This window comes from Ranitomeya imitator, chromosome 2 (assembly GCF_032444005.1).
Source record: "Ranitomeya imitator isolate aRanImi1 chromosome 2, aRanImi1.pri, whole genome shotgun sequence".
NCBI lineage: Eukaryota > Metazoa > Chordata > Amphibia > Anura > Dendrobatidae > Ranitomeya > Ranitomeya imitator.
In genome coordinates this window covers 48,466,418-48,489,746 of record NC_091283.1, presented here as the reverse complement: position 1 = coordinate 48,489,746, position 23,329 = coordinate 48,466,418, and the positions used below count along the sequence as shown (strand labels likewise).

The 23,329-nt window shown below is 44.3% G+C and overlaps 2 protein-coding genes across 2 annotated transcripts in view; both read right to left on the bottom strand.

Moving 5' to 3' along the window:
- LOC138661765 (cytochrome P450 2H2-like) overlaps positions 1 to 13,038 on the bottom strand; it is a 170,843-nt gene extending 157,805 nt beyond the window's left edge. The window contains exon 1 of the mRNA XM_069746663.1: positions 12,915 to 13,038. The gene's annotated coding sequence lies outside the window, so the exon portion shown is untranslated. The remainder of the gene's footprint in view (positions 1 to 12,914) is intronic.
- A 1,447-nt stretch (positions 13,039 to 14,485) lies between these two features.
- LOC138661763 (cytochrome P450 2C8-like) overlaps positions 14,486 to 23,329 on the bottom strand; it is a 64,945-nt gene continuing 56,101 nt past the window's right edge. The window contains exons 7-9 of the mRNA XM_069746661.1: positions 21,092 to 21,279; positions 15,833 to 15,974; positions 14,486 to 14,786 (exon numbers count right to left, since the gene is read on the bottom strand). Of these exons, the coding sequence (XP_069602762.1) occupies positions 14,602 to 14,786; positions 15,833 to 15,974; positions 21,092 to 21,279 (515 nt within the window). The 3' untranslated portion in view covers positions 14,486 to 14,601. The remainder of the gene's footprint in view (positions 14,787 to 15,832; positions 15,975 to 21,091; positions 21,280 to 23,329) is intronic.

Here is a 23,329-nt window from a genome sequence, read left to right as displayed (position 1 = left end):
ATATGTGGGGGGCTGCCTTTTCCTTTGGGGAATTTCTCTGAGGCAAGGTAGGCTTATCTTTCTATCTTCAGGGCTAGCTAGTTTCTCAGGCTGTGCCCGAGGTGCCTAGGTCTGGTCAGGAGCGCTCCATGGCTACCTCTGGTGTGGTATGATAGGATTAGGGATTGCGGTCAGCAGAGTTCCCACGTCTCAGAGCTCGTCCTATGTTAATAGTAACTATCAGGTCACTTTGTGTGCTCTTAACAACTAGGTCCATTGTGGTTCTGAATCACCAGTGCATAACAGTGTCCATCATGGCACACTGGGTTAATGTGGTGGATGCAGGGTCCACAGGGGACAGCCATAGTGGGAAAGTTCTGCCTAGCCCACGGTCCTGCCAATTGTCCTCCGCTGACCACACCAATGCTGCCTGTGCACCCCTGCAACATAATTTAACCTGCATTGAGCCTAATTTCTTTATTTTAGGCCGACTAAGTCTGTCTGCGGTCCCTCCTGCCAATTGTCCTCCGCTGACCACACCAATGCTGCCTGTGCACCCCTGCAACATAATGAAACCTGCATTGATCCAAATTTCTTTATGTTAGGCCTACTAAGTCTGTCTGCGGTCCCTCCTGCCAATTGTCCTCCGCTGACCACACCAATGCTGCCTGTGCACCCCTGCAACATAATTAAACCTGCATTGAGCCTAATTTCTTTATTTTAGCCCTCTACCAGCATATCAAAGACCGCATTGTCCATGCACTGAGGCAATCAGTCAGTAGAAAGGTGCAGCTCACAACAGATGCATGGACCAGTAGGCATGGCCAGGGACGTTACGTGTCCATCATGGCACACTGGGTTAATGTGGTGGATGCAGGGTCCACAGGGGACAGCCATAGTGGGAAAGTTCTGCCTAGCCCACGGTCCTGCCAATTGTCCTCCGCTGACCACACCAATGCTGCCTGTGCACCCCTGCAACATAATTTAACCTGCATTAAGCCTAATTTCTTTATTTTAGGCCTACAAAGTCTGTCTGTGGTCCCTCCTGCCAATTGTCATCCGCTGACCACACCAATGCTGCCTGTGTACCCCTGCAACATAGTGAAACCTGCATTCAGCCTAATTTCTTTATTTTAGGCCTACTAAGTCTGTCTGTGGTCCCTCCTGCCAATTGTCCTCCGCTGAACATACCAATGCTGCCTGTGCATCCCTGCAACATAATGAAACCTGCATTGAGCCTAATTTCTTTATTTTAGGCCTACTAAGTCTGTCTGCGGTTCTCCTGCCAATTATCCTCCGCTGACCACACCAATGCTGCCTGTGTACCCCTGCAACATAATGAAACCTGCAATGAGTCAAATTTCTTTATTTTAGGCCGACTAAGTCTATCTGCGGTCCCTCCTGCCAATTGTCCTCCGCTGAACATACCAATGCTGCCTGTGCATCCCTGCAACATAATGAAACCTGCATTGAGCCTAATTTCTTTATTTTAGGCCTACTAAGTCTGTCTGCGGTCCCTCCTGCCAATTGTCCTCCGCTGACCACACCAATGCTGCCTGTGTACCCCTGCAACATAATGAAACCTGCATTGAGCCAAATTTCCTTATGTTAGGCCTACTAAGTCTGTCTGCAGTCCTTCCTGCCAATTGTCCTCTGCTGACCACACCAATGCTGCCTGTGTACCCCTGCAACATAATGAAACCTGCATTGAGCCAAATTTCTTTATGTTAGGCCTGCTAAGTCTGTCTGCGGTCCCTCCTGACAATTGTCCTCCGCTGACCACACCAATGCTGCCCGTGTATCCCTGTAACCTTTCTTAAACCTGCATCGAGCCAACTTTGTGGTGTAAGGCCTACTACCAGTGTCTGTCTGCGCCACTCAATACAGCTGTCCTCTACTTAAAACTGCTGAGCTGCAATTGTCAGGTTTTCAGCCTATCGGAATTTGAAAACTGCATTGGGGCCACAAGTTTGGTTGGGTTCTACAAACAGTGTCTGCCACTCCAAGGTGTTTTCCAGGTTGCCTTTCAGGAGTTCTATCTTGAGGCTCTCGTTAAATAGTTTTAATCTAACAACTGCATTGGGGCTACTAATTTGGTTGGGTTCTACAAATGGTGTCTACCGCTCCAAGGTGTTCTCCAGGTTGCCTTTCCTGAGCTTCTATCTTGAGGCTCTCGTTAAATAGTTTTAATCTAACAACTGCATTGGGGCTACAAGTTTGGTTGGGTTCTACAAACGCTGTCTGCTGCTCCAAGGTGTTCTCCAGGTTTACTTGCCTTAGCTTCAATTTTCAGGCTCTCATTAAGTAGTTGTTAATATAACACTGCATTAGGCCTACAAGTTTGGTTGGGTTCTACAAACGGTGTCTGTCGCTCCAAGGTATTCTCCAGGTTGCCATTCCTGAGCTTCTATCTTGAGGCTCTCGTTAAATAATTTTAATCTAACAACTGCATTGGGGCTACAAGTTTGGTTGGGTTCTACAAACGGTGTCTGCCGCTCCAAGGTGTTCTCCAGGTTGCCTTTCCTGAGCTTCTATCTTGAGGCTCTTGTTAAATAGTTTTAATCTAACAACTGCATTGGGGCTACTAGTTTGGTTGGGTTATACAAACGGTGTCTGCCACTCCAACGTGTTCTCCTGGTATTTTTTTCCTGAGCTTCAATCTTCAGGCTTTCGGCCAATATTTTTAATAAGAAACTGCATTTGGGCTACTAGTTTGGTTGGGGCATACTAATGGTGTCTGCCGCTCCTTGGTGTTCTCCTGGTTTGTTTTCCTTATCTTCGATCTTCAGGTTTTCAGCCTATATTTTTAATAGGCAACTGCATTTGGCCTACTAGTTTGGTTGGGGCGTAATAACGGTGTCTGCCGCTCCTTGGTGTTCTCCACTTCGCAAAGACTAGCTTCAATCTTCAGGCTTTCGGCCTATTTTTTTTAAAAATAGGAAACTGCATTTGGGTTACCAGTTTGGTTGGGGCGTAATAACGGTGTCTGCTGCTCCTTCATGTTCTCCACTTTGCTAAGACTAGCTTCAATCTTCAGGCTTTCGGCCTATTTTTAAAAATAGGAAACTGCATTTGGGCTACTAGTTTGGTTGGGGCCTACTAACGGTGTCTGCCGCTCCTTGGTGTTCTCCTGGTTTGTCATCCGGAGCTTCGATCTTCAGGCTTTCGGCCTATTTTTAAAAATAGGAAACTGCATTTGGGCTACTTGTTTGGTTGGGGCCTAATAACGATGTCTGCCGCTCCTTGCTGTTCTCCTCCACTGAACAAAGCAGTGCCGCCTGTTTAATGCTGTTACCAATTTTGAATTGCATTTAGCCTACTTACTTATTTGGGTCTACTCACTGTGTCAGCCGCTCAGTACAGTTGTCCTCCACTGAACAAAGTAATGCCGCCTGGTTAGTCCTGTTTCCAACTTTGAAGTGCATTTAGCCCACTTTATTATTTGGGCCTATATCTGTGTTTCCTCCTCATCCTGCCCATTGCCCAGCCAGTGATAGATGAGTCTGCTGGTACATTGACCCATAACGCAACATTCCCCTTGCACGCTACACAGCCAGAATCTGACCCTGCTGAAAGTCAGGTTCCTATTCCCGCATACTATACCACCTTATATGGGGACAAAGAGGAAGGTGCAGATGAAAGTGCAGGTTCCTTCATCAGGTGGGGGGGCATACTCATTGGCGTCATCACAGGCACAGGGCCCCTCATAGTACGCAAGAGTGTCGCTGCCGGTGGGAGGCGCCCCTGTCGTGCAAACACACCGCCGTACTTTGAGGGGCCCTGTGCCAGTGCCAATGCGAACGAGTGGCCCCCCTGCTTGCTCAGGATCACAGCACTTGCAACGTTGAAATATTTACCTCTCCCTGCTCCACCGCCGTGACGTAGTCCATGTTTCCTGGGCCCACTAAATACTTGAACCAGCCATACCCCCCACAACTTTAGCCAAATGACCCCCAATTTCAAATGGCTAACTATTATTATAGAGTAATTTAAGATTGACAAGCTTCAATAACAAGAATGGATGTTTTTGCCATTAAAATGGGCACTGTAGGTGTTTTCCTGGCCTCCACTCACTGCCGACTATGCTTCCCCATTAACTTGCATTGGGTTTCGTGTTTCGGTCGATCCCCGACTATTCGCGATAATCGACCGATTTCCCTCGACTCGACTTTTGAGATAGTCGGGTTTCGCGAAACCCGACTCAACCCTAAAAAAGTAAAAGTCGCTCAACCCTATTCAATGGCACTGCCAATACAAATGTGTTGAAATGATAGATGATAGTTAAAATATACAGGGGCCCTGGCCTCCATTTAGACCAGTTAATACTTTACACCAACTATCACTGTCTGCTACTCAGCAGAGGAGCCCACCCCTGTACCTAGCTATGCCACAAGTTTATTTATGAACATTTTGGGGGATGACATTTAGCCAACTTTATTATTTTGGCCTACTAACTGTGTCAGCCACTTATTACAGCTGTCCTCCACTGAACAAAGATATGCCGCCTGTGTATTCCCGTTACTATATTTTAACTGCATTTAGCCTAGTTTTTTATTTTAGGCCTACTACCTGTGTCTGTCTGTGCCACTCCTTACAGCTGTCCTCCACTGAACAAAGCTATGCCGCCGGTTTACTCCTGTTACAAAATTTTAAGTGCATTTAGCCTAGTTTTTTATTTTAGGCCCACTACCTGTGTCTGTCTGCGCCACTCCTTACAGCTGTCCTCCACTGAACAAAGCTATGTCGCCTGTGTACTCCCATTACAAAATTTTAACTGCATTTAGACTAGTTTTTTATTTTAGGTCTACTACCTGTGTCTGTCTGCGCCATTCCTTACAGCTGTCCTCCACTGAACAAAGATATGCTGCCTGTGTACTCCCGTTACTATATTTTAACCCCTTAATCCCATATGACGTACTATCCAGTAGTACGTCATAGCGATCGGCCGCGCTCACGGGGGGAGCGCGGCCGATCGCGGCCGGGTTTCAGCTGACTATCGCAGCTGACATCCGGCACTATGTGCCAGGAGTGGTCACGGACCGCTCCTGGCACATTAACCCCCGGCACACCACGATCAAACATGATCGCGGTGTGCCGGCAGTACAGGGAAGCCTCGCGCAGGGAGGGGGCTCCCTGCGGGCTTCCCTGAGACGATCGGTACAAGGTGATGTGCTCACCTTGTACCGAGCGCCTTCTCCCTGCAGGCCTCGGATCCAAAATGGCCGCGGGGCTGCATCCGGGTCCTGCAGGGAGTACTTCCAGGTCAGGAGCAGGCTGCATCTGCAGCTCTGTAAGCCTGCAGCGATGTGAGCTAGATCGCCGATCTTACAGAGTGCTGTGCAAACTGTAAGATCGGCGATCTGTGATGTCCCCACCCTGGGACAAAGTAAAAAAGTAAAAAAAAATATTTCCACATGTGTAAAAAAAAAAAAAAAAAAAAAAAAATTACTATATAAATAAATAAAAAAAAAATATTATTCCCATAAATTCATTTATTTATCTAAAAAACAAAAAAAAAAAAAAAGTACACATATTTAGTATCGCCGTGTCCGTAACAACCGAACCTATAAATCTGTCCCGCTAATTAACCCCTTCAGTGAACACCGTAAGAAAAAAAAAAAAAACGAGCCAAAAAACAACGCTTTATTATCATACTGCTGAACAAAAAGTGGAATAACACGTGATCAAAGAGACAGATGTAAATAACCATGGTACCACTGAAAACGGCATCTTGTCCCGCAAAAAACGAGCTGCCACAAAGCATAATAAGCCAAAAACTAAAAAAGTTATAGTCCTGAGAATAAAGCAATGCCAAAATAATTATTTTTTCTATAAAATAGCTTTTATCGTATAAAAGCACCAAAACATAAAAAAAATGATATAAATGAGATATCGCTGTAATCGTGCTGACCCGACGAATAAAACGGTATAAACGCCTCCCCCAAAAGAAATTCATGAATAGCTGGTTTTTGGTCGTTCTGCCTCACAAAAATCGGAATAAAAAGCGATCAAAAAATGTCACGTGTCCAAAAATGTTACCAATAAAAACGTCAACTCGTCCCGCAAAAAACAAGACTTCAGATGACTCTGTGGACCAAAATATGGAAAAATTATAGGTCTCAAAATGTGGAGACGCAAAAACTTTTTTGCTATAAAAAAAGCGTCTTTTAGTGTGTGACGGCTGCCAATCATAAAAATCCGATATAAAAAACGCTATAAAAGTAAATCAAACCCCCCTTCATCACCCCCTTAGTTAGGGAAAAATAATAAAATTTAAAAAAATGTATTTATTTCCATTTTCCCATCAGGGCTAGGGTTAGGGTTGGCGCTAGGGTTAAGGCTAGGGTTGGGGCTAGGGTTGGGGCTGGGGTTAGGGCTATGGTTGGGGCTAGGGTTAGGATTGGGGCTAGGGTTGGGTTAGGGTTGGGGCTAGGGTTAGGGCTAGGGTTAGGGCTAGGGTTAGGGTTAGGGCTAGGGTTAGGGTCGGGGTTAGGGTTGGAGCTAAAGTTAGGGTTGGGGCTAAAGTTAGGGTTAGGGTTGGGGCCAAAGTTAGGGTTAGGGTTTGGATTATATTTACGGTTGAGATTATGTTGTGAATTCTGCTCTTGGGCTCCCTCCGGTGGTTATGAGTGGTAGTGCTGCTGTCTTTGGATCGCAGCATTCATCAGGTGTGTCCACTTAATGCTTTGGACTGGGCTATTTAGTCCTGCTTGTTTATTTAGTCAGTGCCAGTTATCCATTGTTTTTGGAGGATTCACATCCTGCCTGGTCTCTCCTGTTTTTTGCTGTTCATTTCAACAAAGATAAGTTCTGGCTTTGTTTTTGCTGTCCACATGCTGTGGGCCTTATAGTTCAGTGCATTTATATGTTTTGTCTTGTCCAGCTTGGTCTGTGTAAGGATTTATTCAGCCAAGCTGTATCTCTGGAGATGCAGATATACCCTCCATGTCTTTAGTCAGATGTTGAGATTTTGTATGGTCTGTGGTGGATATTTTCTAGTGTTTTAATACTAACCGCATAGTACTCTGTCCTATACTTTCTTTCTAGCTAGAATGGCCTCCTTTGCTAAATCCTGATTTCAGTCTGCGTATGTCATTTCCCTCTCCTCTCACAGTCAATATTTGTGGGGGGCTGTCTAATCCTTTGGGGATTTTCTCTGAGGCAAGATAGTTTTCCCGTTTCTATCTTTAGGGGTATTTAGTCCTCAGGCTGTGTCGAGGTGTCTAGGGAGAGTTAGGTACATCCCACGGCTGCTTCTAGATGCGGTGTTAAGTTCAGGGTCTGCGGTCAGTACAGGTACCACCTTCTCCAGAGTACGTCTCATGCTGCTCCTAGGCCACCAGACCATAACAGGATTAGGGTTGGGATTAGAATTAGGGTTGTGTCAGGGTTAGGGGTGTGGTTAGGGTTACCGTTGGGATTAGGGTTAGGGGTGTTTTTGGATTAGGGTTTCAGGTAGAATTGGGGAGTTCCACTGTTCAGGCACATCAGGGGCTCTCCAAACGCGAAATGGCGTCCGATCTCAATTCCAGCCAATTCTGCGTTGAAAAAGTAGAACAGTGCTCCTTCCCTTCCGAGCTCTCCGGTGCGCCCAAACAGGGGTTTACCCCAAGATATGGAGTATCAGCATACTCAGGACAAATTGGACAACAACTTTTGGGGTCCAAGTTCTCTTGTTATCCTAGGGAAAATAAAAATGTGGGGGGCTAAAAATCATTTTTGTGGGAAAATAAGATTTTTTTATTTTTGCGGCTCTGCGTTGTAAACTGCAGTGAAACACTTGGGGGCTCAAAGTTCTCACAACACATCTAGATAAGTTCCTTGGGAGGTCTAGTTTCCAATATGGGGTCACTTGTGAGGGGTTTGTACTGTTTGGGTACATCAGGGGCTCTGCAAATGCAACGTGACGCCTGCAGACCAATCCATCTAAGTCTGTATTCCAAATGGTGCTCCTTCCCTTCCGAGCTCTGCCATGCGCCCAAACAGTGGTTCCCCCCCACATATGGGGTATCAGCGTACTCAGGACAAATTGGACAACAACTATTGGGGTCCAATTCATCCTGTTACCCTTGTGAAAATACAAAACTGATGACTACAAAATCATTTTTGTGAAGAAAAAAAAAGAATTTTTATTTTCACGGCTCTGCGTTATAAACTGTAGTGAAACACTTGGGGGTTTAAAGCTCTCAAAACACATCTAGATAAGTTCCTTAGGGGGTCTACTTTCCAAAATGGTGTTACTTGTGGGGGGTTTCAATGTTTAGGCACATCAGGGGCTCTCCAAACGCAACATGGCGTCCCATCTCAATTCCAGTCAATTTTGCATTGAAAAGTCACATGGCGCTCCTTCCCTTCCGAGCTCTGCCATGCTCCCAAACAATGGTTTAAGGGTATAAAAATTCAAAGCTGGAAAATTGCGAAATTTTCAAAATTTTCGCCAAATTTCCGTTTTTTTTCTCAAATAAATGCAAGTTATATCGAATACATTTTACCACTAACATGAAGTACAATACGTCACGAGCAGTGTTGAGCATTCCGATACCGCAAGTATCGGAATTCCGATACCGAGTTCCGATATTTTTGTGATATCGGGAATTGGTATCGGATCCATATTAATGTGTAAAATAAAGAATTAAAATAAAAAATATTGATATACTTACCTCTCCGGAGGCCCCTGGACATCACCGCTAGTAACCGGCAGCCTTCTTTGTTTAAAATGAGCGCGTTTAGGGACTTCCATGACGTCACAGCTTCTGATTGGTCGCGTGCCGCTCATGTGACCACCACGCGACCAATCACAAGCCGCGACGTCATTCTCAGGCCCGAAACTCCTCATTCTAGGAATTTAGGACCTGAGAATGACGTCGCGGCTTCTGATTGGTCGCGTGGTGGTCACATGAGCGGCACGCGACCAATCAGAAGCCGCGACATCATTCCCAGGTCCTAAACGCGCTCATTTTAAACAAAGAAGGCTGCCGGTTACCAGCGGTGATGTCCACGGGCCTCCGGAGAGGTAAGTATATCAATATTTTTTATTTTAATTCTTTATTTTACACATTAATATGGATCCCAGGGCCTGAAGGAGAGTTTCCTCTCCTTCAGACCCTGGGAACCATGAGAATACCTTCCGATACTTGGTGTCCCATTGACTTGTATTGGTATCGGGTATCGGTATCGACGATATCCGATACTTTTCGGGTATCGGCCGATACTATCCGATATCGATACTTTCAAGTATCGGATGGTATCGCTCAACACTAGTCACAAGAAAACATTGTCAGAATCGCCAAGATCCGTTGAAGCATTCCAGAGTTATAACCTCATAAAGGGACAGTGGTCAGAATTGTAAAAATTGGCCTGGTCATTAACGTGCAAACCACCCTCGGGGCTTAAGGGGTTAACTGCATTTAGCCTAGTTTTTTATTTTAGGCCTACTACCTTTGTCTGTCTGCGCCACTCCTTACAGCTGTCCTCCACTGAACAAAGCTATGCTGCCTGTGTACTTCCATTACTAAATTATAACTGCATTTTTTCTAGTTTTTTATTTTAAGCCTACTACCTGTGTCTGTCTGCGCCACTCCTTACAGCTGTCCTCCACTGAACAAAGCTATGCTGCCTATGTACTCCTGTTACTAAATTTTAACTGCATTTAGCCTACTGTTTTATTTTAGGCCTACTACCTGTGTCTGTCTGCAGTTAAAATTTTGTAACGGGAATATACCGTCGGCACAGCTTTGTTCAGTGGAGGACAGCTGTAAGGAGTGGAGCAGACAGACACAGGTAGTAGGCCTAAAATAAAATACTAGGGTAAATGCAGTTAAAATTTTGTAACGGGAATATACCGTCGGCACAGCTTTGTTCAGTGGAGGACAGCTGTAAGGAGTGGAGCAGACAGACACAGGTAGTAGGCCTAAAATAAAATACTAGGGTAAATGCAGTTAAAATTTTGTAACGGGAATATACCCTCGGCACAGCTTTGTTCAGTGGAGGACAGCTGTAAGGAGTGGAGCATTTACCCTAGTACTTTATTTTAGGCCTACTACCTGTCTCTGTCTGCGCCACTCCTTACAACTGTCCTCCACTGAACAAAGCTGAGCCACCAATTTACTCCTGTTTCAAATATTAAACTGCATTTGGCCTACTTGTTTGGTTGGGCCTACTAATGGTGTCTGCCGCTCCTTGCTTTTCTCCTCCACTGAACAAAGCTGAGTCTCAATGTTCATCCTGTTTCGAATATTAAACTGCATTTGGCCTACTTGTTTGGTTGGGCCTACTAACGGTGTCTGCCGCTCCTTGCTTTTCTCCTCCACTGAACAAAGCTGATCCTCAATTTTCATCCTGTTTCAGGAAATTAAAATCCATTTGGCCTACTTGTTTGGTTGGGCCTACTAACGGTGTCTGCGGCTGCTTGTTGTTCTCCTCCACTTAACAAAGCTGAGCATCAATTTTCAGCCTGTTTCGGATATTTCACTGCATTTGGCCTACTTGTGTGGTTGGGCCTACTAACGGTGTCTGCCGCTCCTTGCTTTTCTCCTCCACTGAACAAAGCTGAGCCTCAATTTTCATCCTGTTTCGGATATTTAACTGCATTTGGCCTACTTGTGTGGTTGGGGTTGGGCCTACTAACGGTGTCTGCCGCTCCTTGCTTTTCTCCTCCACTGAACTAAGCTGAGCCTCAATTTTCATCCTGTTTAGGAAATTAAACTGCATTTGGCCTACTTGTTTGGTTGGGCCTACTAACGGTGTCTGCCGCTGATTGTTGTTCCCCTCCACTGAACAAAGCTGAGCCTCAATTGTCATACTGTTTCAGATATTAAACTGCATTTGGCCTACTTGTTTGGTTGGGCCTACTAACGGTGTCTGCCGCTCCTTGCTTTTCTCCTCCACTGAACAAAGCTGAGCCTCAATTTTCATCCTGTTTCGGATATTAAACTGCATTTGGCCTACTTGTTTGGTTGGGCCTACTAACGGTGTCTGCTGCTGCTTGTTGTTCTCCTCCACTGAACAAAGCAGTGCCGCCTGTTTAGTCCTGTTACCAATTTTGAACAGCTTTTAGCCTACTTTTTATTTTGGGCCTACTAACTGTGTCTGCGCCACTCATTACAGTTGTCCTCCACTGAACAAAGCAGTGCCGCCTGTTTAGTCCTGTTACCAATTTTGAACAGCTTTTAGCCTACTTTTTATTTTGGGCCTACTAACTGTGTCTGCGCCACTCATTACAGTTGTCCTCCACTGAACAAAGCAATGCCGCCTGTTTAGTCCTGTTACCAATTTTGAACTGCTTTTAGCCTACTTTATTATTTGGACCTATATCTGTGTTTCCTCCTCATCCTGCCCATTGCCCAGCCACTGGTAGATGAGTCTGCTGGTACATTGACCCAGACCACTACATTCCCCTTGCACTCTACACAGCCAGAATCTGACCCTGCTGAAAGTCAGGTTCCCCTTCCCGCATACTATACCACCTTACACGGGGACAAAGAGGAAGATGTAAATGAAAGTGCAGGTTCCTTCATCAGGTGGGGGGCATAGTCATTGGTGACGTCACTGGCACAAGGCCCCTCATAGTACGCAAAAGTGTCTCTGCCGGTGGGAGGCGCCCTCGCCGTCAAACACACCGCCGTACTTTGAGGGGCCCTGTGCCAGTGCCAATGCGAATGACTGGGCCCCCCTGCTTGCTCAGGATCACAGCACTTGCAAAATTGAAATACTTACCTCTCCCTGCTCCAACCCCATGACTTAGTCCGCGTTTCCTGGGCCCACGAAAAACTTGAACCAGCCCTACCCCCCCACAACTTTAGCCAAATTACCCCCAATTTTCAATGACTATTATTATAAGGTAAATTAAGATTGACAAGCTTAAGTAACAAGAATTGATGTTTTTGGCATTACAATGGGCACTGTAGGTGTTTTCCTGCCGACTTTGATTCCCCATTGACTTGCACTGAGTTTCATGTTTCGGCCGATCCCTGACTTTTCGCAATAATCGGCCGATTTCACCCGATCCGACTCTTGACAAAGTCAGGTTTCGCGAAACCTGACTCGATCCTAAAAAAGTAAAAGTCACTCAACTCTAGAACAGACCCTGTCGCTACAGAGTCCTTAAATATAAGAAATAATGGTTTGTCTATTACATTACTTAGTTCTCTTAGTACTCGTGGGTAGGGTTGAGTGAAACGGGTCGGCCATTTTCAGGAGTCGCCGACTTTTGGCAAAGTCGGGTTTCATGAAACCCGACCCGACCCCTGTGTGGGGTCGGCCATGAAGTCGGCGATCTTCTGAATCTGGAATCGGAATTCCGTTACCAATTCCTGATATGTTTAAGATATCGGGAATTGGTATCGGAATTCAGATTTAAGTGTAAAATAAAGAATAAAAATAAAAAATATTGCTATACTCACCCTCGGACGCGACCAATCAGTAGCTGTGACGTCATCGAAAGGTCCTACAAGCGCTGATTCTTAGGAAGGAAGGCTCCCGGTTACAACCAGGGCGCGTCCGAGGGTGAGTATAGCAATATTTTTTATTTTTATTCTTTATTTTACACATTAATATGGATCGCAGGGCCTGAAGGAGAGTTTCCGCTCCTTCAGACCCTGGGAACCATTAGAAACCCAATGCACTGCATTGGGTTTCGTGTTTCGGCCGACCCCCGACCCCGACTTTTCTATAGGATCGGCCGATTTCACTCGACCCGACTTTTGAAAAAGTCGGGTTTCGTGAAATCCGACCCAATCCTATAGATTGGTGACCCTTAATATGGGGTTTTCTTTGTCTCTCGGCATTTCACCTAGAGTACTCACAATCCCTAAGGTTTCCTTTATCTATCAATGGATTATGCTGAAACTACTGTTACTTTCACAGCAAAGTTATTGTAGGAATCACTATATAACCAGTTCTATATGAAGAGTAAGATTGCAAATAAGTTTTCTTACCTTAATTAATGACTGTGGCATTTCTGAAGTGCTGATCTGAAAGATATTCCCCAAGCCGGGCAAAGGGGTAGGTCCTGGTGGCAGGTCCTTCTGTTTGACCCTACCCCACCATTTCATGAGATAAATAAGGAGAGTGACTCCAGTAGCCAGGAGAATTGTTGCTGAGATAGTCAGAGCCATCTTGAGCCTCAGCCCCTACAGCTCCGTCTGTTTTGTATCCTTGTGTATTTTTATTCGTGCAAGTACAGGGCAGTGTTCCAACACATAATCAATAAAAACAGGTTGGACGAGTGTAAAGTGCAGAGTTACAGCTATTGCACAATACTTCTGCTTTCAGTGCTTACTCAGTCTCAGCTTGGCTTGAATTCAGGGTTAGTGATCGTCAGGCCACATTTTGGTGAGCAGAATCAATTGGTTTCAATCACCAAATAGAGCCGACTCTTTTGGATACTAAATTGATCCACATCAAATATGCATTCACAAGCAGAAAAACACATTTTTATGGAAAAATCCGATTCCTCACAGTATGACACAGTGAAAACTGAGGATTGATCCCACTAGCGGCCTTAAGGTACCGTCACACTAAGCGACGCTGCAGCGATACCGACAATGATCCGGATCGCTGCAGCGTCGCTGTTTGGTCGCTGGAGAGCTGTCACACAGACAGCTCTCCAGCGACCAACGATCCCAAGGTCCACGGTAACCAGGGTAAATATCGGGTTACTAAGCGCAGGGCCGCGCTTAGTAACCCGATGTTTACCCTGGTTACCATCGTTAAAGTAAAAAAAACAACCACTACATACTTACCTACCGCTTTCTGTCCCTGGCGCTGTGCTTCTCTGCTCTGGCTGTGAGCGCCGGGCAGCCGGAAAGCAGAGTGGTGACGTCACCGCTCTGCTTTCCGGCCGCTGTGCTCACAGCCAGTACAGGAGGAGTGCAGAGAAGCAGAGCGCCGGGGACAGACAGCGGTAGGTAAGTATGTAGTGGTTGTTTTTTTTACTTTAACGATGGTAACCAGGGTAAACATTGGGTTACTAAGTGCGGCCCTGCGCTTAGTAACCCGATGTTTACCCTGGTTACCAGCGAAGACATCGCTGAATCGGCATCACACACGCCGATTCAGCGATGTCAGCGACGAAACAAAGTTCTGGACTTTCTTCCTCGACCAGCGATATCACAGCAGGGGCCTGATCGCTGCTGCCTGTCACACTGGACGATATCGCTAGCCAGGACGCTGCAACGTCACGGATCGCTAGCGATATCGTCTATTGTGACGGTACCTTAACATAGTAATTTTACCCCCAGTGAGAGTCAATCAGAAACTGCAAGTGGCTCTCAGTGTGCTGCTGGCTCCCATCATTCACAGATAAGAGCTGGCTCTTTGTACTGGATCGGTGGAGAATGGTCTGTCACTAGTTTGGAGTGCTATGATAAATCAGGCATAGATTAATGGAGGAAAAACAGGTTCTTTTAGCATGAAATGATTACAGTTCTTGAGAGTTATATGATATTTTGTACACTCATACAGGCATGGCCGGTATTAAAAATAGAATAAAAAAATATATAATTGCTTGCACACAATCTTTGTATTTATTTCAATTTATATATTTTAATATTAGAGCAATTTTCTTATTTTCTAAGTTCTAGAACTTCTAGGATTCCTTTAGGAAAGAAGTTCATTTTCAGCTCAGAAACGAGGGACAACATTCATCTGGTAGGACTGAGGTCTTGAAGCATTGGTGTTGGGCTCGGGTTTTATGCTCAGATTCTTTCTGTCTACAGTGGGCTCCAAGGTGAACTTCTGCAGTATGGTGGTTAGAAAGAGGAAGAGCTCCATGCGAGCCAGGCCTTCTCCCAAACACATGCGCTTACCTGAGAAAACAGAAAGAGCAGACACCATAAGTAGTCAAGTTAAAGGTTGTTTGATTTAGAAAAAACATTTTTAACTGCCTTTTTGTAAATCAACAGAAAATGGATGGGCGGGCATCCTGTTTTCTTTTCAGCATAATCCAGTTTGGAGAATGATTTAAAGGGTCCTACCCTAATTGGAGAACTAAATACTTACTGCGTTCCAGCGCCGGTCTTCACCACTACTTCCAGTGATAGTCCACAGGCTGCAGGGGTGATGTTACGATTATAGCAGACATCACTGCACAGCCAAACAATAAGCACTGCTGATCATGACATCTAAATAAGCAAAAACTCCGAGCTGAATTATTGGCTGTAGTTTGGACATTTACTGTCATTTGTGAAGTCAGCGTTGTGGAGTCAGCGGTGCAGCCTGTAAACCATCATCGAAGGCAGCAGTGAAGTGCGGACGCTGCAGCAAGTAAAGTAATGGAGCAAGTAAATAAGTAATGCTCAGTTTATTATTTTCATCCAGAATGAGCTTTTCGATAAAAATGATCATTCTTGGAAAACATCTTTAAGGTTAGTAGTTCGCAATAATGCCAAAAGTCTCAATGTACTGCCAGTAATTTTTATTAGATAATCTTAATGATTTGCCATGGTTTTACAATGTCTCTGTAAAAAATATTTTTAGTGTCCTTGATTTATTGATAAACTGTTCAGAAATAGTACAAAATCAAGTTGATAACCCTGGTTAAAAGTCATGACATGCCAGGTTAGCACCTTTCTACCATAGACAATAGCTCAGAACTTTTCTGAGATGCCGCAAACTTCTCAGTCCGAAAAAACCTTTGAGTCGTGTCTTAAACTATTTTATGTGATAAATGTAAATTAATTCAGTGGGTTTAAAAACCACACAACCAATTGATTCCTAAATCATATCAAGTAATATTTCTGATCTTCCTAATACCAGTCTGTCAAACAAACCATATAAAAATAATAAAAATATTTTCATATACTGAAGCTTAAATTCAGTATTCACAGAACACAATCAAGTAATAACATCTTACCTGTAGAGAATGGCATCAAGGCATCACTCTTCTTAACGCAGCCTTTCTCATTAAGAAAGCGTTCGGGATCAAACTCCTCTGGATTCCTGAAATGTTTGGGGTCTTTCAGAACAGAAGTCAGGACTGGGAACACCAAGCTTCCCTGAAAGTGAATGTATGAATATCTAGAAAACTGGAAGTGTTGAAAGTGAGATCTGTTAAGTTATTCCTATGAAGTAGAGATGAACGAATCTGCCGAAATTTGTCTTGGGCAGAATCGATTCATTCCAAATCAAATTTAGTCCAAATTGAAAATGCCCCAAAAAGACATTTTAATATGCTACGAGGTTCCTCCAGGCCCCACAGCTCCTTTGCTTGGCCCTTTCAGTCTTTGGATTGATCTCTGAGTCTTCCAGCTTTGACTAGACCTCACTTAGTCACTTGGAACACGATACACACCAGTGACATCAATAATGTGTGAGGATAGTCAGTGACAGAATATCCGAAGATCAATCTAAAGACTGATTTTAAGACCAACTCAAAGACCAGAAGGAGCAAGCGCAGGATGTTTTATGCTAAATGCTTAATTAAATTTTTTTGAAGATGTAAAAAAATATTTAGAATTGAGGGTCCTCGGTGGTTGATACCTTTTAATGGCTAACTGAAAAGATGGTAACAAACTGCAAGCTTTCGAGACTACTCAGGTCTCTTCATGAGGCATAGACTAATAGAAATTCTGAAGAATCACATATTTATGCACAACACAGCACAGGAAAATGCCATAGATAAGACAGATGACGTGAAGCAGAACTATTATTACGTGAGTGGTAAACGGTTATGTTCATAAATATTGGAATAGTTCATAGATAAGGAGTGTGAAAGTTTTATTGTCCTCTGCTTGGGGTTTGGTTCTATGTTATGATGAACCCACATGGTCTGAGGAGCAAATTCCTTAATTTATGTAAAAAGACATAAATCCAGGTGACACATTCATTCCTGCATTGAGTGTCAAAGGTCATCACTCATCATCAGTTTATATTCCCAGACTCTTCTGTCTCGCTGAGATTTGAAGTTACCTTTTAATACAAGTAATTTTAAGTAATTTTAAGATGCATGATTCAGCACTACACAAAACAGGGTTGTTAACAACACTTAGGTAACTTGAAGTAAGCAGGTAGATGGAAGGGGCCTAGTTCATTTAAAGTTGCAACTCTAGTTGCTAGTTTAGTGAGTGACTGTGAGTCCTCAACACAGTAGTCCAGTGGGTGTGGCCAACTAGAGAGCGCTGCCTCAATCCATACAAGTGTATGGAAGCGATGCCATGCCCACTGGATGGGCTCTGGCCAGGATTATATATAACACATATATACCCTCTGTTCATGACTCAAAAAAATTGTGAATCCCTGCATTCTTAAATCCATGCACTGAGGGAATTCATAAGTCTCCAGTCACACAGAGTGACTGTAGACTTATTGATATTGACCGGAAAATCCCTTTAAAAGGAGATCAAGCAGCAAAACTTTCCTAGACCGTGGTTTTCATTCGGAGAGATTAATTAACTCCTAAAATCTCAGTCACCTTCCTCGTTACCATTCTCCTCATGAGATGCTGTTATCAGTCCTATGTAAGGATCAGCAGATATTTTTATATTTAAATTCACAAAGTTTGTCAAATTTCTCTACCAAAATTTGATTTGCATCAAATAATTTTATGCGAATTTCCATATAGGAATGCTTGTATTTGCTTGGAAAATATATGTAAAGGAGAAAAGAGAAAGAGCTCTGATGACCATGATAGCTTACACTCTACAGTAGAGAGAGAACAACTCTGACCATAAGAACTTGCATACTAAAGAAGAGAGAGAAAACACCACTGATGATAAGAGCTTATTCCTAAAGGCCCCGTCTCACTTAGTGACGCTAAAGCGATCCCGACAACGATACGACCTGTCAGGGATCGTTGCTGCGTCGCTATGTGGTCGCTGGTGAGATGTCAAACCGTGAGATCTTCCCAACGACGCAGCAGTGATGCGGCGACCTGTAGCGACCTGTACAACGATGTCGTTGGTCGTTGTGACCCTGTCACATGGCAGCTATTATGACGATTCAGATCTCGATGAGGGACGTCCTGTGTGACGTTGTAGTCACACAGGCGTGCATTTGCGTTACCTTTTCCGCGCCCATTCAGTTCCGATTGGTGGTCGCTACTGCATTCTGATTGGCGGCCTTGCCTTATGAGGCGACACAATAGCCCTTCCGTCCTTTGTTCCTGACCGCGTGGTGGTTTGCAGATTAAGGAAAAATGAAAACGCATTTGAGACCCCAAACGATACCTACCGTGCACAAAATATAGATGTCAGAAGAACCGTTGAAGAATAGATAAATCGAAGAGGAGTCGCAGGCCGGAGAACTCTATAACGATCTGCAAACCACCACACGGTCAGGAACAAAGGATGGAAGCGCTACTATGTCGCCTTCTGTTGAAGGCATGACCGCCAATCAGAACGCAGTAGCGACCACCAATCGGAGCGGAGGGGTGGGGAAAAGGCAACGCAAATGCACGCCTATGTGTCGGTGTCTGAGTCGTCAACGAGGTCGTTGGTAAGGTGTCAAACACAGAGATGTGTGCTACCCAGCGGGACCTCAACGATCAAAAAAGGTCCAGGCCATTCAGACACGACCAGCGATATCACAGCAGGGGCCTGGTCGCTGCTACGTGTCACACATAGCGAGATCGCTACTGAGGTCGCTGTTGCATCACAAAACTTGTGACTCAGCAGCGATCTCGCTAGCGACCTCGCTTAGTGTGAAGTAGCCTTAAGAGATTACACATTACAGAAGAGCTAAAGGACCCAGATGATCATCATAGATTACAATCCGTAGGAGAGATATAGATAGAGGGAAAAAGAGAGAGGACCCTGCTGACCATAAGAGCTTAGACTCTAAAGGAAAAAGAGAGGATCCTGCTGACCATAAGCATTTACACGCTAAAGGAGAGAGAGAGCGAGAGAAATGACCCTGCTGACAATAGTAGCTAACACTCTACAGATGAGAGAATAGACCTTGATGACAATAAGAGCTTACAACTACTGGAAAGAGAGAGAGAGAGAGGACCCTGCAGACCATAAGAGCTTACACGCTATAGTAAAGAGGACCATGCTAACCATAGTAGCTTACAAACGACAGACGAGAAAGAAACAGGACCCTATTGATCTTAACAGCTTTGTACTCCATAGGAGATAGAGACACATTGCGCATGAAAGAGAGAGAGAGAAACCTGTTGACTATAAGAGCTTACACATACTATACAGTGGAGTAAATAAGTGCTTGATGTCTTGCTGATTTTGTTAGTTTGCCTACTGACAATCACATGAACAGTTTATAATTTTAATGGTAGCTTAATTTTAGCATTGAGAGATAGAATATCAAAAATAAAATCCATAAAATCACATTGCATGAATTATATGAATTTATTTGCATTTTGCAGTTAGAAATAAGTATTTGATCCCACCTGGCAAGCAAGACTTAATCCTTGGTGGCAAACCCCTTGTTGGCAAGCACAGCAATCAGACATTTTTTGTAGTTGATGATGAGGTTTGCGCACATGTCAGGAGGAATTTTGATCCACTCCATTTTGCAGATCATCGCTAAATCTTTACGATTTTGAGGCTGTCGGTTGTCAACTCGGAGCTTCAACTCCCTCCATAAGTTTTCTATGAGATTACGGTCTGGAGACTGGCTAGGCCACTCAATAACTTTAATGTGCTTCTTTTTGAGCCACTCCTTTTTTGCCTTGGCTGTATGTTTTGGGCGATTGTTTTGCTGGAACCATTTTTAATGTCCTGGCAGAGGGAAGGAGGATGTCACTCGGGATTTTACGGTACATTGCTCCATCCATTCTCCCATTGATGTGGTGAAGTAGTCCTGTGCCCTTAGCAGAAAAAAATACTCCCAAAACATAATGTTTCCACCTCCATGTTTGACACTGCGGACAGTGTTCTTTGGGTCATAGGCAGCATTAATCTTCCTCCAAATATGAGGAGTTGAGTTAATGCCAAAGACCTCAATTTTTATGTCATCTGACCACAGCACCTTCTCGCAATCACTCACAGAATCATGCAGGTGTTCATTGGCAAACTTCAGACGGGCCTGCACATGTGCCTTCTTGAGCAGGGGGACCTTGTGGGCACTTCAGGATTTTAAACCTTTAAGATGTAATGTATTACCAATGGATTTCTTGGTGACTGTGGTCCCAACAGCCTTGAGATCATAGACAAATTCCCAGCGTGTAGTTTTAGGCTGATCTCTCACTTTTCTCATGATCAAGGATACCTCAAGAGGTGACATTTTGCATGGTGCCCCACATCGATGTCTATTGACAGTCATTTTGTATTTCTTTCATTTTCTTACTATTGCACCAACAGTTTTCTCCTTCTCACCCAGCATCTTACTTATGGTTTTGTAGCCCATTCCAGCTTTGTGCAGGTCTATGATCTTGTCCCTGACATCCTTGTAAAGTTCTTTGATCTTGCCAATGTTGTAGAGGTTAGAGTCTGACTGATTAATTGAGACTGTGGACAGGAGCCTTTTATAAATGTGACTGCGTAAGACAGCTGTCTTTAATGCAGGTAACAAATTGATTACGAGCATCTAACTGGTCTTTAGGTGCCAGAACTCTTAATGGTTGGTAGGGGATCAAATACTTGTTTCTCACTGCAAAATGCTGATAAATTTATAAGTTATACAATTATACAAATACAAAGTGATTTTCTGGATTTTATTTTTGATATTCTATCTCTCAATGGTAAAATTAACCGACCCATAAAAGTATAGACTGTTCATGTATTTGTCAGTGGGCAAACTTACAAAATCAGCAAGGGATCAAATACTTATTTCCCCTACTGTAGGTATGGCCGCCACTAGAGACAAAGGGATCCAATCACGTCCGATGTACTCGGTTCCTACATCCTACTACATTTGATTCATTGACTGAAAAGATTGTAATTTCAGGAAGCTCCAGAAAAAAGAGAAGACCTCCAGAACTACAGTTAAGAAATGTTCGGGCCCTGGGAAGGTTCTTATGTTTCGTAAAGGTTGAGAGTGAGACTTGGAGAGATGATTGGGTGGAGTTTGTGCAGGGAGTGCCAAGATTCCAAAAAGAGAGTGTGACTATGTTTAACAATTTGTGAAGGCACTCTTCTCAAACTACCCATCTTCCTGATGCCAATCATCAAAGGTGGGCAAACATGATCATAAGATTGAGAGGAGCAGCGTACTCTACCTTTGGAATGTGAAATCCTCTGAAGGTTGTGTCCTTGTTGACAGCATGTGCAACTCCTACAGGGAGGATATCAGCAAATCTCTGGATCTCGTGGATTACGGCTTCTGTATACGGCATTTTACTCCTGTCTTCTATTGATGGACAGCGATCTTTCCCTATTACATCGTCAATTTCTTTGTGGATTTTCTCTGAAGTTAACAAAAATGTAACAATGGAAATATTTTTCAATCTAGAATTATATTCAAATTGTTTCTATTTTGCAATTACAACCAAATAACAACTGAAGATTGTTTGATATGTTAAGAGTATGTACCCACAATCCGGAATAGCAGCAGTTTGGGCGCAGCTAATCTGCGCTGTGTCCAAACTACTGAGTTCTTGGTTACAAGCACAGTGAATGGTATTATGGAAACCCGTTTCCCACTGTGCTTCTATTTGATGCTGTGTAACGGATGCCAGGGGGGTGATCGTGGTTGAGAGTGGCAGCACTGGCACACCCTGGCCCTCCACTCTATTAACACATGGTAGTTCACTCACTTGGGAATGAAAGGTGGCAGATGAGGTTTAACAATGATAAATGTAAGGTTATACACATGGGAAGAGGGAATCAATATCACCATTACACACTGAACGGGAAACCACTGGGTAAATCTGACAGGGAGAAGGACTTGGGGATCCTAGTTAATGATAAACTTACCTGGATCAGCCAGTGCCAGGCAGCAGCTGCCAAGGCAAACAGGATCATGGGGTGCATTAAAAGAGGTCTGGATACACATGATGAGAGCATTATACTGCCTCTGTACAAATCCCTAGTTAGACCGCACATGGAGTACTGTGTCCAGTTTTGGGCACCGGTGCTCAGGAAGGATATAATGGAACTAGAGAGAGTACAAAGGAGGGCAACAAAATTAATAAAGGGGATGGGAGAACTACAATACCCAGATAGATTAGCGAAATTAGGATTATTTAGTCTAGAAAAAAGACGACTGAGGGGCGATCTAATAACCATGTATAAGTATATAAGGGGACAATACAAATATCTCGCTGAGGATCTGTTTATACCAAGGAAGGTGACGGGCACAAGGGGGCATTCTTTGCGTCTGGAGGAGAGAAGGTTTTTCCACCAACATAGAAGAGGATTCTTTACTGTTAGGGCAGTGAGAATCTGGAATTGCTTGCCTGAGGAGGTGGTGATGGCGAACTCAGTCGAGGGGTTCAAGAGAGGCCTGGATGTCTTCCTGGAGCAGAACAATATTGTATCATACAATTATTAGGTTCTGTAGAAGGACGTAGATCTGGGTATTTATTATGATGGAATATAGGCTGAACTGGATGGACAAATGTCTTTTTTCGGCCTTACTAACTATGTTACTATGTTACTATGTTACTTGCAAGTCAGGGTCCATTTTATGCTGCCGAGAGTCCTCTTCCCTTAACACCACGCAATGACAGTCAGAGTCCAGGTTCATTTTCAGCAAAACAATTTTACGCAGCTCGTCCAGTTTAGTCACAGAAACAGCACAAGATTCTTTGCATACTATCACCATTTCATTCCCTGTATTGTCCCTCACTCCTCCAAGATTATCCACCGGATCAGCCGTCACGGAACTTCCTTACTGGTCAGTAGTGTTGAGCATTCCGATACCGCAAGTATCGGGTATCGGCCGATACTTGCGGTATCGGAATTCCGATACCGAGATCCGATATTTTTGTGATATCGGGTATCGGTATCGGAAGTGTAAAATAAAGAATTAAAATAAAAAATATTGTTATATTCACCTCTCCGGCGGCCCCTGGACATCAGCGGGAGGATCCGGCGTCCGGCACGGCTTCTTTCTTCAAAATGCGCGCCTTCAGGACCTGTGGAATGACGTCCCGGCTTCTGATTGGTCGCGTGCCGCCCATGTGACCGCCACGCGACCAATCAGAAGCCGCGACGTCATTCCTCAGCTAAAGTCCTAGAATGAGCGCCTTCTAGGACCTGAGGAATGACGTCGCGGCTTCTGATTGGTCGCGTGGCGGTCACATGGGCGGCACGCGACCAATCAGAAGCCGGGACGTCATTCCACAGGTCCTGAAGGCGCGCATTTTGAAGAAAGAAGCCGTGCCGGACGCCGGATCCTCCCGCTGATGTCCAGGGGCCGCCGGAGAGGTGAATATAACAATATTTTTTATTTTAATTCTTTATTTTACACTTTAATATGGATCCCAGGGCCTGAAGGAGAGTTTCCTCTCCTT